At 41.5% G+C, this 15,129-nt stretch overlaps 1 protein-coding gene across 8 annotated transcripts in view; it reads right to left on the reverse strand.

Annotated features, from left to right (window-relative positions):
• PTPN13 (protein tyrosine phosphatase non-receptor type 13) overlaps positions 1 to 15,129 on the reverse strand; it is a 111,398-nt gene that overhangs the window by 82,580 nt on the left and 13,689 nt on the right. For all 8 annotated transcript variants that reach the window (XM_048940954.1, XM_048940953.1, XM_048940952.1 and 5 more), the window contains one exon: positions 1,784 to 1,903. In XM_048940954.1, coding sequence (XP_048796911.1) covers positions 1,784 to 1,898 — 115 coding nt within the window. In that variant the 5' untranslated portion in view covers positions 1,899 to 1,903. Of the gene's footprint in view, positions 1 to 1,783; positions 1,904 to 15,129 lie in introns of those variants that run through there.

Below are 15,129 nucleotides of genomic sequence, written 5' to 3' on the forward strand. Positions count from 1 at the left end.
AAAGTCAATGTTCCTAATAGGGAATATTTCTCACCCCATGTGGACTGCTGCTAGCACAAGGCTGAAATTCAATTTGTATACGATACCTAAAATTACCCATAATTTACATTCAGAAAAAAGTATTTCAGAAAAGCTGACATCAGTTTTTATTGTTATTAAAGAAATAGTATGAGGGGATAATGCAGAGGCTGAAGGGTGTGCTGGTTATAAAAATAAAGGAAAACATGAGGGAAAAGGAGGGGGGAGAAGAAGGACACCAGACTTAGATATAATGCTAGAACAGACAATTACTAGCAGCACTGCAAATAAGATCCTCAGCTTACAGTCTTCCTTGGGGTCAGTAGGGAGAGATTTACTGACACCACTTGAAAATACCTGAAAATAGAACAGGCAATCACATACCTCACAGTACCTGGAAACGTATCAATAAATGCATTCTAGGCAGTGACTGCCAGCCCTCTGATCAAGTTTTTTTCAGTGGCTTGCTTTTGTCTAGCTCAGAACTGAATCATTTTAGAGCAGCCTGAGCATGACTGCACTGTACTGTATTATACTTGATTTTGCAACCACAGAATAACAGAATCACCAGGGTTGGAAGAGACCTCAAGGATCATGAATCTTGAACCCCCCTGCCACATGCAGGGCCACCAACCTCCCCATTTAATACTAGACCAGGCTGCCCAGGGCCCCATCCAACCTGGCCCTGAACACCTCCAAGGACGGGGCATCCATAACCTCCTCTCTGGGCAGCCTGTTTTCCAGCACCTCACCACTCTCTCTGTAAAGAATTTTCCCCTGACATTCAACCTAAATCTCCCCTCCCTCAATTCAAACCATTTCCCCTTGTCCTGCAGTTATCTACCCTTTCAAAGAGTTGATTCCTCTCCTGTTTGTAGGCTCCCTTCAGGTACTGAAAGGCTGCAATGAGGTCACCCCGCAGCCTTCTTTTCTCCAGGCTGAACAAACCCAGCTCCCTCAGTCTGCCTTCAGAGGAGAGGTGCTCCACTCCCCTCCAGTCTTCGTGGTCCTCCTCTGGACCCTGTCCAACAGCTCCCTGCCTTTCTTGTACTGGGGGCTCCAGACCTTGATGCAGTACTCCAGATGGGGCCTCACAAGAGCAGAGTAGGGGGGGACAATCACCTCCCTGTCCTTGCTGGCCACCCCTCTTCTGATGAGCACAAGATACCATTTGCTTTCCGAGCTGCAAGGGCACACTGCTGGCTCTTGTTAAGCTTTTCATCTATCAAGACCCCCAGGTCCTTCTCTGCAGGGCTGCTCTCAAGGACTGCTCCTTTCAGACTGTATGGATGCCTGGGATTCCTCCGGCCCAAGTGCAAAACTCTGCACTTTGCCGTGCTGAACCTCATCAGGTTTACCCAGCCCCACCTTTCCAGCTTGTTGAGGTCCCTCTGAATGGCATCCCTTCCTTCCACTGTGAACCCTTCGATATCAAATTGCTCCAATCACATCAGCCACATTTAACACTTAGTCTGTGTTTCCATCTCCTTTCTAAACACATAAAATAACGCAGAAAATACATAGTAACCTCCTATCAAAGAAGCTGTCACCATGTAAAACCCAACGTGTTCCATGTCCCAACAGAACATGACTGAATGGCTGGAAATAGTAGCTGGGCTGAGGCACAGCTCACCTGAAAAGCAGTTTACTGAGGGGTAGATTACTGTGTGTGTTTAGAGCTGATGAAGAATATGGGAGTACATAACAGGAAAACATATGCAAGATGTTTCCAGTTCTGCATATATCCCTCCTTGTAAATGCTTACCCTTTCTGAAGAGCTCTTGAAGGCTCTCAGCACTTTGATTCAAAATAGCCCATATTTCTTCTTCTTGCAGTGGCCCTCCCCGAACCTCCAGAGCCTCAGCCAGTGACACATGCATGTTATCTGCAAAATGAGACACAACTGAGTTAAGAATATACAGCAATTATTTTCTGCAAGTCCTCTCATATTAACAGAATTCAACAGACATAGATAAAATATTTACCATAAGGATAAAAAGAAAGCAACACAAAATTGATCACCTGCTCTTATGAAGATGAAAAACCAAACGTCTCTTGTTCATCACTGGCAAAAATGCATAGCTAATGATAATGATTATATTGAAAAATAGCATTTTGTAGCTGAGAATTTGTTGTATCTATTGGTAATGCTGTGCTCTCAGTTTCTATGGTAATTCCCACAGGAGTAAATAGAGGGCATTGCTTTTGGAGAGGCCTACATATATTATGGTACTGAAAATTACACATTGTTGGCTGCATTTTATCAGAGACAATTTAGTTTTCTTTAATTCATACCTTTCCAGCTTTTAGCTTTCATTTAGTCAGCATAGCATGAATGAAAGAAAAATAAATTAAAAACTGATTTGGAAAACTAAAGCAGAACACAACAAAGCACTCATTACTACAAACATGGTATTGTGCAAAATGCCACGAGCTGCAATTCCTCACTGAAAGGCACCTATGGAGAATTACAGTCAATTTTTTTAAATTTTATCTTTTCTTCCTGAAAACCATCTTAAAACTGCAGTGCTGGCTGCTTTGACAGACAAGAAGGGTAACACAACTGAAAGGAACTTTCTCAGTTCTGTCTCACTAGTACTCATACAGAATAAGGAAACAATGCTGTGATTTCTCTCTCTACCTTGAAGTTTGGGCTGACCCATTTATGGTCTTTTGTAACCCTGGAAGCAATCAGAAGAAAATTATATCTGAAACTGCGCTTTCACAGTCTTTAAGAGGAAATATTTCTTCTTCAAAAGAGTGGTGATGCAGTGGCATGACAGGCTGTCAAAGAAGGTGGTGAAATCGCTGCTCCTGGAGGCGTTCAAGAATCATGGAGATGTGGCACTGAGGGACATGGTTAGTGGGCATGGTGGGGACGTGCTGGTGATTGGACTTGGTGATCTTAGAGAACCCTAGTGGTTTTATGATTCGATGATTCAATTCTCTGCAGGTACTGTCCACGTTCTCCAGACTGTCCGTGGGTTTTTCACAAGAAGAAAGTTGTAGGAATGATACACTTCAAAATGGTCAGTTCTTCTGAACTTGCTCATTTTCTAGGATCCTCCCAAAGGGTCTGTCCCTTGGTGAACGCAGTGCAAAAAGAGGCTGCTCCTGAATTTCAGAAGTGGACAATATGGGCTTAGAACAAGTAACACCATGGGGAACGCACAGACTTTTCTCTCATGCTCACGGTATGTACATAAAGTCTATTTTCAACTTTCTTCCTTTGGAATGGCAGTGCCATTCTTGGCAGTTCCTGCACTTTTCAGTGTATGAACATGACTGGCAGAAAGCATTCAGGTGCACTGGGAGCTCTTCATAAGGTGGGAAGTCTGGGACAGCTGTGATCCCCGGGTCATATCTACAGGCTATGTGACTCAAACTGTGTCAGCTGTGAAGGTGGGGATGCCATATCCAACTGAACAGCACAGCAGATCCGGCCACACAGCCTTTGAACAGTGACATTCACACAGTGGGAAACGCAACACAACACAGGAAGACAGCGACCAAATTAAGAGTTGACACTGGGGAAGTGTACACACGCCGCTGACTTTCAGGTTACTCTCTCTGAGTCAGAATGTACTCCTTGACCATACACAAGGGCAATTTCTGCAGGAAAGGAGTTACATTGTGGTTTTATTTGCTTCAGGACAAGAAAGTGAACTCAAGTATAAACCGTTCATCCCAACAAGCCCTGTATGCAGTTTCTCACCCTCCATGCCATTCCACCCTAAGCCGTACAGGCAGCACAGCTTCAAGACAGAATGCAGCTGAGGCCAAAGGCCTCTCCCCCTACCAAACACCTCCCTTCCAAAGCCTGTTTAGCTCGCGAGCACAAGTGCCAGCTCCTTCCTCTTGGGCAGATGGCTCAGGCACTCCCTGGCAGTGCAACAAGCAAAGCACGCTTGATCACCTCCCCTCCCTGCACTGCACTATGCAACCCACAGCAAGGGCCCAGCACCTACAGAGCACCACATAGCCCCACACCAAATAACACTGTCAAACTCTCATCAATCGAGTATACACTTACTTCTCTTCCTACTACTTTAGTCTGCAAATCAACATGCTTTTTAATTATTTATGTGTGCAGCTAAGATGCTCAGATTCCTCTTTCCCCTGACCACTGACAATTTTCCCTCTGAATTTTAAATTGGAAATAGCACCTGAGAATTAGAAGCGTCATGGCCTGCTCTTTCAAGATTTTAAGGAACATTTGCCAACCAAATTATTAAGAAAGTATTGCTGTAACTGCGTTGATAAAGACTGTACTATTAGTCATTTTGTAAATGAGATCCTAAAAGCAAAAGACTGAAAGTCAAAAGGCTGAACTGCTCCAACAACTCTGTGTGTTGGTTTTGAACAACACACATTCTTTGCTATTTACCCTGCCTTCCAGATCAGCATTTTTCCCCACATTCCACGTTCAGAACCAAAACCCCAGGTCACACGCTGTGTTTCAACAACATGGGTTCACTGAGATGCCTGCAGCTACTTCATTCTTGCTGCGTATCTCATCAGAGCACACTGCCAAGAAATGCAGAGAACGGCTGCTCCGGTTACATGCTGTCATTTACTACATTCACTAGAAGTAGGGAAATAAAAATCCAGAAAATAAGAACACTGTTGGAGCTTCTAGATCACCACAGAAAACACTCTGGGATTCATTTTTCTCTTTTGACAAAATGAGAAACAGAGAAGAGAGGCAGCAGAAAGGCTCTGTGAGAGTCCTAAATCTGCTGTGTGGTTAAGAAGAAAGAAAAAAAAAAGACACAAAACCAAAAGAAACCCTTTCTTCATGTCAAACTTTATCTGTCTACAACAGGAACATTAATGCCCGCTGCTCTATCAGTATATCTGGTCAAAAATGGCAGTTTCTGACAAGTGCTCTTCTCTTAGCAGTCAGAAAGATCCCTTTATCAACTTCTGCTTTGAAGACTCCAATGTTTGAAAGCAGAAGCACCATAAGATGTATTTCTGTCCAAAAACAAATAAATAAGTAGGCACAACACCCTCTTAAAATTTAAATCTGCAAAGCCACTCTTAGCTGCCCAGAAACAAACACAAACTGTCTTGCTGAGCACTCGCTGAATACAAAGTGCCTTCCAGAAGCACCCAATGCTCACAGAGCCCATTGAAACCAAACTGGGGTTGTACCAGGACATTTTGGAAGCGTGGCTTCTCCTATTTCAGAGCCTGAGCACCTGGAGTCATTGCCATGCCCTGTAATCTCAGAGTGCAGGCACCATGCTGTTTATTTATGCTGACCCACATCTCACACCCCTGAAGACTGAGAATGCACCTATCAGTTTATCCCCAGTAACACCATTGCTGAAACTGTACTTAAGTGGGGAACCCTGGAGCCAACTCAAAAAGCTCAGGCTCCAGTACCCTTTGAAACCTTATTTTCAAATCCACAGAGGTTAGTGTGTACGACAAGTGTGGCTCCCTGTAGCTGCAGGTCCAATTTGCATAGACTCTCCACAAAATAAGGCACTGTTTGCAAATATTTAATTCAGGCATGCAATCAGGGTAAATACATAAGCTAATCAAATCTGCTGTGTTTATGGATAATTGTTTAGAATCCAACACTCAAGATACTTACTGCGCACTATTATCAAGTATTGCCCTAGAGAATAAGGAAACAAGCCCTGTGCTATGCCTGCCATTTTCATGTCTACAGATACAAATAGGAGATATAAATGGAGGAGAGCCCCACAAGGCACAGATCTTGCCCTCTTCTTTTTTTTCCTTTTTGTTAAGTCTCTAAATAACCACTGGAAATGATGTGAATAGAAGTTGTTGAACCAAACATGCTTCTTGGTACTTCTCATTCCATCAGTCCCTCTTTCATTTGGAGACACTGGTATTAACAAATAGAACACCTTTCTCCCTCAATTCGTGGAAATTTCTTCCATTCCTGTTTTCCTTTCATCGCTGATTTGCTCCTGCAGGCAGACAGGATGCAATCCAGCAACACAGTGCCATACACCTGGGCTAAACCACACATTTTATCAAGAAAGTTCCTTTACAATTGCATCTCCTCTTCAAACTGATGCTTTCTCCTTGACCTGACATCCCCTATGTAAAAGAGCAGTAATTAACTCCAATTTGCAATAACACTTGAGAAAGCTGAACATTCCCAGAAGCACAGGAGGCTTCTAGCCCTTCTGTTCTGGCAATACAGTGATGCCTTCACATACTGCCAGATGAGATGTCAGCATTTCCCTGCAAAGCCTTCAATCACCCTTGGATTCCAGTGTCAATCCCAGCTTGCACCCCAGGGCAAGAGGTGTGCATTTTGCTGGAGAAGCGTTAGCTTTCTTCCCTGGAAGGTGGAAAGAAATCAGCTTTCAGCACTGGACGGAAGACTCAATGGAAGAAATGCAGAGTTGTAGCTGACAGTACGCTCACTCCCTTCTCCCTGTTCTGCGTCTCTATCACCAAAACCAGATCAACTTGTTTATCTGAGGCTCCAGGGAAGGCAAACTAGTAAATCCAGTCCAAAATGTATATTATAATCATCATGAAAGTCGTGTTTCCTAGGCAACAGCAGACTGTTCTTTTATACATCAGGGCAGCAGATGTTTCACATCTGATATTAAAATCGTATTCAGAAGAGCATACAATTATCACTACAAAGTTAGCATAATCCACGTAAATTGGGGCATGGCTCTCATATCCCTCTCTTGTTTTGTCAGTGTAGTATCCTTGGCAACCCCCTGAGTTTGCTGCTAATCAGCTCTACCTGGGAGAGGCACAGTTCCTACGGTCTTCCTCAGACGTGTAAGTTTCATTTTAATTGCTAAGTAGCAGCAGGATACCTGCGACTAACACCAACTTCATGAAGGGAAAAGCAGAAATTTCAGAGCTGCAAAAACAGCTTGGGTTCTTAAAAGCCTAAACTTCAACTCTCTCCTGTGGTAATAAAGCAGTATCAATTGTGCTACATTTGATCAATTCTCCAGTATATTGGTGGTTCGATGCTTTTAGACATTCATTTGTTGAGACCTTCCATTCTCAACAAATGAACAATCCCTCACTTTATAGCTATCCCTTCTCAGTTCTACAGCCTTTTGCAGGAAGGTAATAATGGATGTAAATGAAGACAGCACGACTGGATCAGCAGGAACCTAGGCACAGCATGCCAAGAGTATGAGTCCTCATATTTCTTAGATGCAGCATTACAAAAAGAAAGTTCACTTCAGGAAACTTTACAGGCTGTGGGCTTTTTCTGTTTGTTTGGTTGTTTTTTTGTTTTTTTGTTTTTTTTACTCAAAACAATTGCTGACTTTCAGGTAAATATAAGAATACTGTGACATAACTGAGATAAAATGTTGGGAAAAAAAATTAAAACCCGCCAACTTTAGTAAGAAAGATAAAGGTTAACATTGCAGTAGCATCTGTAAATCACTATTATATTTTACACTCTTACCAAGTATGAAGGCTCACTCTCCATCATAGGTTATTCAAAACTAAATTTTATTCTAGCGTACTTGTGTTCAATCCTTCACTAAATTGCTTTACAATCAGCAAAGCAGAAATCCATTTTCCACCTATCAACAATACTGCCAACTTCTCAGTAATTTAAACTTCTCTACATCACTGCTGTAGCCCTACGACACAGGCAATCACCAGAGAATCCCAGGACGTGCAGCAGAAAAAGAAGCATGTCACCCTTCCAGACAGTTACCACTTCATGTTCTATTTCTGGGAAAAAAACTGCTGGGCAACACAGCATAAGGAACAGAGCATTACAAGGTCGGCAGCTCGATGACACCATGAGTATCTTATCTGTGAACTCACCTGTCTGGGAATAAAGCAATTACTCACACAAGGTATGACTAATTCCCATTGTGAAATTCTGCATTTCTACCCTGAAAAACAGACAAGCCAGAACATAAGCCTACATTTCAGCTGTCAAGAACTGTATACACAAGAACAACGGCATTTTTAGGACCAATGCATAAGCTTGGAGATCTTTGTTCTACTTCAACTGAATTAATTCAAGGTCAGTAGCAGGTATCAAGTCTGCTATCCAGAGCAAAGCATTTTCTTCACTCCTCTGTAGCGGGGAAAAAAAGGCATTCTTTCCACAGAAAAGCAAAAAATTGTATGCAAAATTATTAGATATTACTAAGAATGAAGTTATGGTGCTACAAAGCACTAGATCTACACTTTTTAGATGCTCAAAATACAATTTAGAAGGTGTATGATCTATGTTTCTCCCAGCAGGTGTTAACATTTGTACAAAGATCTTTGTTGAAGAAATCCAAGGAGGGGAAGGCTGTAGGGGGAAGTAAACACCCAATTTTATAATACCATGTCATACACTTTCAAGTGAGATCCAGATTCAAGGGAACTACTTCAAAGACAAGGTAGCTGATAAGATGCCAACCCTGTCCTGGAGAGCAGACCAAGAAACACATATGCTCCAAGGGGAAGGCAGAGAAGTGAACAAGCTGCTGGCTGCATTTCACCGGTCCATAGCACAATTATCCTACAGAGCAATGCAAAGGACAACAGCTGATAAGCTGCTGCTTCATTACGCTTTCCTCAAATGAAGGCAGACTGTCCTGAAAGACATAAAAAGCACTGTCAAATGAAGTTATGTTCCTAACCCTCTAAACTTTATATCAGCCTTCAGGAAGGACACGTTTTTCGTAATATATGCCCACATCAGAGCCTGAGCAGATACGTGTGTGCATGTATTACATTACCACACATTTATACATGTAGGTAAATGCAGATTTGTATATATATACTTCATATGTACCAAATAATTCATTTTTATGTTTCTCCTGCAGAACAGGAAAAAAACCCTGGGGGGCAAATGGAGCTGTAAAGCAACAGGAACACCAATCTACTTTTAGAAGTCAACATCGATTATTTGAAAGCTTAATAAGAGGTCTCTAAAACCTATTAAGGGTTTTGGCTAAGGCAGCTTTAAAGCAAGGTTCTGTAAGCATTTGTAAAAGTAGATTTGATAGCTGCAGATGGCATGCAGCAGAGCTCCGTCTGTCCAGAAAGCAGCTCTTCATTCCACATGCATGGTACTGCAAGTCCAGCACTGACCCATTGTGCAGGGCAGAAGCACTGCAGGAGAAGCACCTTGATGACATCCACACAAAGATCTGCTCTATGGAGAAAGGTCTTCCCTCCACCCCAACCCGCTTTCCATAAGAAACGTTCAATTTAACTGCTGCTTCTTGAAAGCGCTTAGCAGCTGCTAAAGTGATAGAAAGGATGTTTCCCCTTTGTGAAGTAAAGCACAGCTGAGAAGCAGACTCTTGAAAATTAGTCAGTATTGTACTTCAGCAAGGTTACATCTCATTTTTATATTCAGTAACTGAGAGTCTGCTAAAGGCACACAGATTCATAGAATAGTCTGGGTTGAAAGGGACCACTACTATCATCGAGTTTCAACCCTGCTGCTATGCGCAGGGTCACCAACCACCAGACCAGGCTGCCCAGAACCACATCCAGCCTGGCCTTGAATGCCTCCAGGGATGGGGCATCCACAACCTTTTTGGGCAACCTGTTCCAGTGTGTCACCACTCTCTGGGGGAAAAACTTTTTCCTAACCTAAAACTACCCCGTCTCAGTTTGAAACCATTCCCCCTCTCCTCACACTATCCACACTCTGAAAAAGCACTCAGCAAAAAGGTCTGCACATCATCTGTCTTAAACATGGTTCTGTGAAACCAAATTGGAAAAAAATATATAAATAAATTGGTTAATATAGAAGATGCCTGTGCCCAGATTCAGATGCACAAAGTGCAAACATGGAGATTCCTACTTCTGCCTAACAGCTGTTTGGCAAAAGCAGAATTCCTGGCAACTAGGGGGACTATTTGCTCTTTTAGATTGTGGATCCCTTCTTTCGGCATCTTTTTCCATACTCATGCAGACACATAAATTGACTGAGACAAAAGGTATACACACTGTCTGCACACACTCCCCAGCCAGCAAGCAATTTGCAGGGCACATCAGAAAAATCTGAACAAGAGCAAACAACACACAGCATTGCTTTCATGTTATCAAACAGGCCAATTACCCACAATAAGGCAGCCAGACTTCATAGGAAGGCACTATTCCCCACTGGTTCATTATAGAATTTCGCAAAAGGCCGAAGCATCCACTTGCTTTGGTGTTTTCATACTCCAGTATTTCTCAAACTCTCAAGTCACCTTGGATCTCTGTTAAATCTATACTCAGCAGAGTTTCTAAGCATTACCACCTTGCAAGCACTGCATAGATGTTGCCTTTTCCACTCAGACTTTCTGTACCAAGGATCCACAGTTGATCTGCTTTCTGCAGCTCAAGACATCAATCATGATTTACCTACTGCTTGCCCATCTGCCCAGATGGCACTCAGCTCTGTAGATGCAGAGCTGGTTGAGCAATAAGAACAGTGCAGTCAAGGCGACACACATCACCACCTGATCGGAACATCAAGAACTACCTGTCAGCTGAAAAGCTTTGACAAAAAAAATATGAAGTTCTTTGGTCATGAATGTCTGCTTTTCAGATGATCTCTTTATGAAAGCCAAAAGCTTCCAGAATAGCTTACATTGCCTTATTTAAATCCTGCAATTAGAGGGTTTTTAGCTCCAGATTAATTAGTGGACAAATCAACTTGAAAACTTGGAATGCCTATGATTAGGAAATCTAAAATCTCTAAAACATTAGTTGACGCAGCACAAGGGCTTTGTCCCAAAATAACACATTAACAGGAATGTGGCCAGGTAATGCAAGTCCCTCAGCCTCTCATTCTGTTTATCGCACTTCAGAAAAATATATAATAATTACACACTATATGATTCAATATGCTGTTTACAACTTAACAATTATTAAATTGCCTATACTGCCCCTTGAACACAGTTCACACACACACCCCATTTCTGATTCACCTCCAATTAAGACATGCTATGTTTACTGAGTCCTACAGTCACGACATTCTTCACGCTTAAACTGCCCTCAATGGTGACATGACTTAGGACTTCATAGTCCTTTTCTTTTTAGGTGGGACAAGACATTAATTCCTTTCCTAAGAGACTGTTCCACCAAGCTTATAGTTTCTGAGACAAAAAATTAAACAAGATTCAGAGCACAGACGGAACCTTGACACAAAGAATATAAGCACTGGTATTATTTGACAGCAACATGAATAGCTGCAGAGTGATGTGTAGAACTCTTAAGTACATCTTCCACACACACACAACAGATGACCTAAAGCCACAGCCAGTGAGATGGCCCAGTGTCACACATCTCATTTAGCTCTGTGCACTAGAATGCAACAACGCTCCATCCAACTGCAGTATTTTGGTACTTGGAGAGATGACAGGACAGAACAAGCTATAGAAGAGAGCATTGCCAGAAAACAGGAAAAACAAGATAGCAGCACCTCCTCCCTTCCCTTACACAATGACAAGCCCTCTATTGCAAAAAAAAAACAACAAAAAAAAACAAAAAAAAAAAAAAAAAAAAAAAACAAAAAAAAAACCCCAAAGTTCAGGGAAGTTCTACTTTGTATGGATGCTCAATTCATTCACGTTCGTAGAGTTAGAGGACAAAGAGCCATATTACACCCTTGGCTGCATAACAAGGACAAGCCAGCAGAACCTTTTCCAGTGCAGGCCTAGATGCCATGAGAGGAAAGCAAGTCCTGGCATCACCTTTCTTCTCTTTTGATAATGTTCTGTGAGCAGTAACAGGCAGCAAGTGAGCCTGAGGACACACACGCAGTGCTCAGGCACAAATTGTGTTCACTGAACTGGGATGGAACCCAGCAGAAGACTGTATGAACCTCTAACAGTCCTGCTCAGCTGAGGCACTGAGTGAAATATGAATGGAAAGGTAACAGAAGAGCACTTGAATTTATTGGCAGGGCTAGAGCACAAAGAGCTACACCAGTTAAGGAATGCAACAGATTTTGCTGCTCTCAAAATCATTTTGGTAATTCCATATCCTACTCTTTTAGTTCACGGAGACCAAAGAAACACTAACTAGAGAACATAAAAGAAGTAGAAACACCACAAGTAGACCAAAAAATGTGACCACTCTAAAATCCAAAAGCTCAACTCTTACAAAACATGGTCTTTATACTAGGTTTCATCCCTTCCATGCATGGGTACAACTTTTACAACCCAAGTATTACAGAACAGAACCACATGTAACTTCAGAATGTTATACCACAGCTTTCAAAACTTTCTTATATAAGATCTCACTATCATACATTCCTTATCAACTCTGCTTATCAAATGCTGAACTAGAATGTTGAAAGTTATCAAACTGGAAATGGCTTCCAGAATTTTTGAATATTTTAAAGTTGGGAAAAGGACGTCTTTGGGAACAAGATTTTTTAACCAATGTCTATAGAAATCAGACAAGAACTGTCCAGATTTGAAAGTGTGTTGGCACTCAGACATCCCCTGGCCCCACATACTAGGTTCAGTATTAAGTTTCCAGTCATCCCAAACACAATCCTCCACCAAAAAAAAAAAAAAGAATAGAGGGAACAGTAAATCCATAGCAGTAGAAAAGATTAAGAAGTCTCAATATGAAAACATACAGAAAATATACCAAGTAAATAGTGTTTTCAGCTCCAAATATCTCCTTCATATACCTAAATTGAATATTGCACTTTTCTATTAACTTTGGAGGGGGAAGCGAAATAAACCATAAAGCTGCTGCTATTAGAACTGTGTTACCCACTGCAACTCCAGGTCTTACATGGCACAAAAAGAGAAATGCAACAGTAAGGAACACAATTTTTTCCACATTTAACATAATAGCTGTATGCACTTAAAGTGCATCAATGGATTAGGTTAATTTCTTTTCTGGAGGACTGTTTTCTGCCTTTGGCAGGTAAGGTTTTGATCAGCTTGTCAAACCTCTGAGAAGAAATACAGCAGCCACCTACATCAAATTACTTTGTCTTGAGAATAGTAACGTTTCCTTCACCTCAGTCCCTCTTTTCCACCATCTATTTTTTATCCTACATTTTAGGTACTGGCTTGAAAGGTCATCCATTTAACTCATAGCATAAAGGACTACAGAATTTATCTCTGATCAAAAGATAGAATTCAATTTTTTTTCCATAATATCCACCGAGCTTTCCCTAGAGATCTGAAAACAAAAGTAGACTCTAAGCCATAACTACCACAACTCCCTGCTCCACTGAGGAGTGCCTCACAGTAGCGATCGAATCTCCAATTCCCCATGCCCAGTATCACTCTTAATTGATTAATTATCAGACTAAGCCAACTAATGGAACACAGCAGGACAATCTGTCTTGTTTTGTAACAGGGAAGAGATCACACTGCTATCTATAATCACAGACACCCGAATGGGAACCAATTTCTGCATCTTTTCACCTTCCCATGATTTTCATAACAAAGCAACAAAACCTGGTCCTAGCGTGTCGGTTTACCTCAAGCTGCAGGGGAGAAAATAAAAATGGGAAGAGAAAGACCAAAGTTCGACAAGTTAAATCTCAGAAAGGTGGAACATTTAATATCTTTTCAGAAGCACAGCTTCCTCACCACGCGGAGGAACAAAGACAGAACCAAAAACACCATCAGCCATAGAGAGAAGCAAGACAGAGAGAAGAGGAGCTGCATGAGTGCACACACAAACTGCCTCAGCTGGGGAAGGGACACTCAACACAGAGGCATAATTCTTTACAGGTGCCATGTCTTGCTGGCAAACATAAGACATACTGTTGATCATTGATATCATAATTACTGATCAATTTTTTGGGGGTAGAATTTTCATGCCTTGCTTTACTAGCTGCTTTTCATCCACTTATCTGGAAACTGAATATTACCCCAATCATTTAGGGCAAAATAATTGCCTACAGCAATTCACAGGCTGTATTTTGAAATTCAAAGATTAAAAGCTTTAGCATTAGCAGAAACTCTAACTGAAGACAGCTGGCACTCAAACTAGCCTTCACCTTTTATCATGCTGACCAGTACCTCCTTCAATAGGCCAGTGGGCTTCCACAACAAGACTTCTGCAAAAGTGGCTGTAAGACTTCACCCTGCATTCTACACCAGTAGTAAAGATAAACAGGCAGTAAAGCCCCTCACATCTCCAGGTGACATCTGGGAAGGGAAAACAAAAGAAAAATGTACTGAAAACAGTTTATAGACAGGGTATCTTGGGGCTCCTAAGTACTAGAGAAAGCAATCACTCCCATGAGATGCATTTTAGTTCTGGCACAACAGCTTCTCCTTTTTTTCTTTTTTAAACTGGTTTTATAGCATATCATTGAAAATACATCATAAACCTCGAACTGAATGCTGTCTGCATAACAAGTAAATTTATATAGAAATTATTGAAGTCTAGACAGGCAATCGTTTCTCTTCCCCTTGTCCAAAACCACTGAAAAGGGAAGCAGAAGCAGCACATTTTGCATCATCAGCAGACTTCCCAAGTTGCAGTTCATGCTACGGTGAAAAGTTAAATGCTGTGATCTTCAATTCTTTAATATTCTCAAAGCAAAAACAATGGGTGGGGCAGAATAAGAGAACATGCATATATCAAAGAATTCAGTTAACGTCGAACTTAAATATTTTCTGTAATATTGAAAAACATATTCTGCACTATGCAAGCAAGTTTCACATATCAAACTAAATGCAACTTGTTTTTTCTATTTGGCTATTTAATAGCCAGTAGTGAAAGACAGAGCTCGCAGCTGTTGGACAGTATCACGTAACTAAAAGGTTTAAGGTAAAAAATCCTCTTTTTGACTCTTCTGTGCTTATTTCAGCAAGCAGGGCAAAAGAGCCCACACAGCAAAAGAGCCCACACAGCAAAAGAGCACTTGCTCTCATGCCAACAGAAAAAAGCAATCTGACATTGAGGCAGGCAAGAACAAAAAGAATGCCTTTCATCATTATGGAACTCCCTTCAGTTCTTCAGCAACGTGTCTCTTACCCATAAACAAAATCAACCAATTTACATCTCTGCAAGTTGATTTCTATTTGTTTCATTAGTCCTGTTCTTTGAATTTCTGTTTGTATGGCTCTTTTTCTGCTTTCAGTTCACCACAGAACAACTCCATACAACAGATCCCACAGGAATAATTTGAGCTGTGCAGGT

This window comes from Lagopus muta, chromosome 4 (assembly GCF_023343835.1).
Source record: "Lagopus muta isolate bLagMut1 chromosome 4, bLagMut1 primary, whole genome shotgun sequence".
Lineage (NCBI taxonomy): Eukaryota > Metazoa > Chordata > Aves > Galliformes > Phasianidae > Lagopus > Lagopus muta.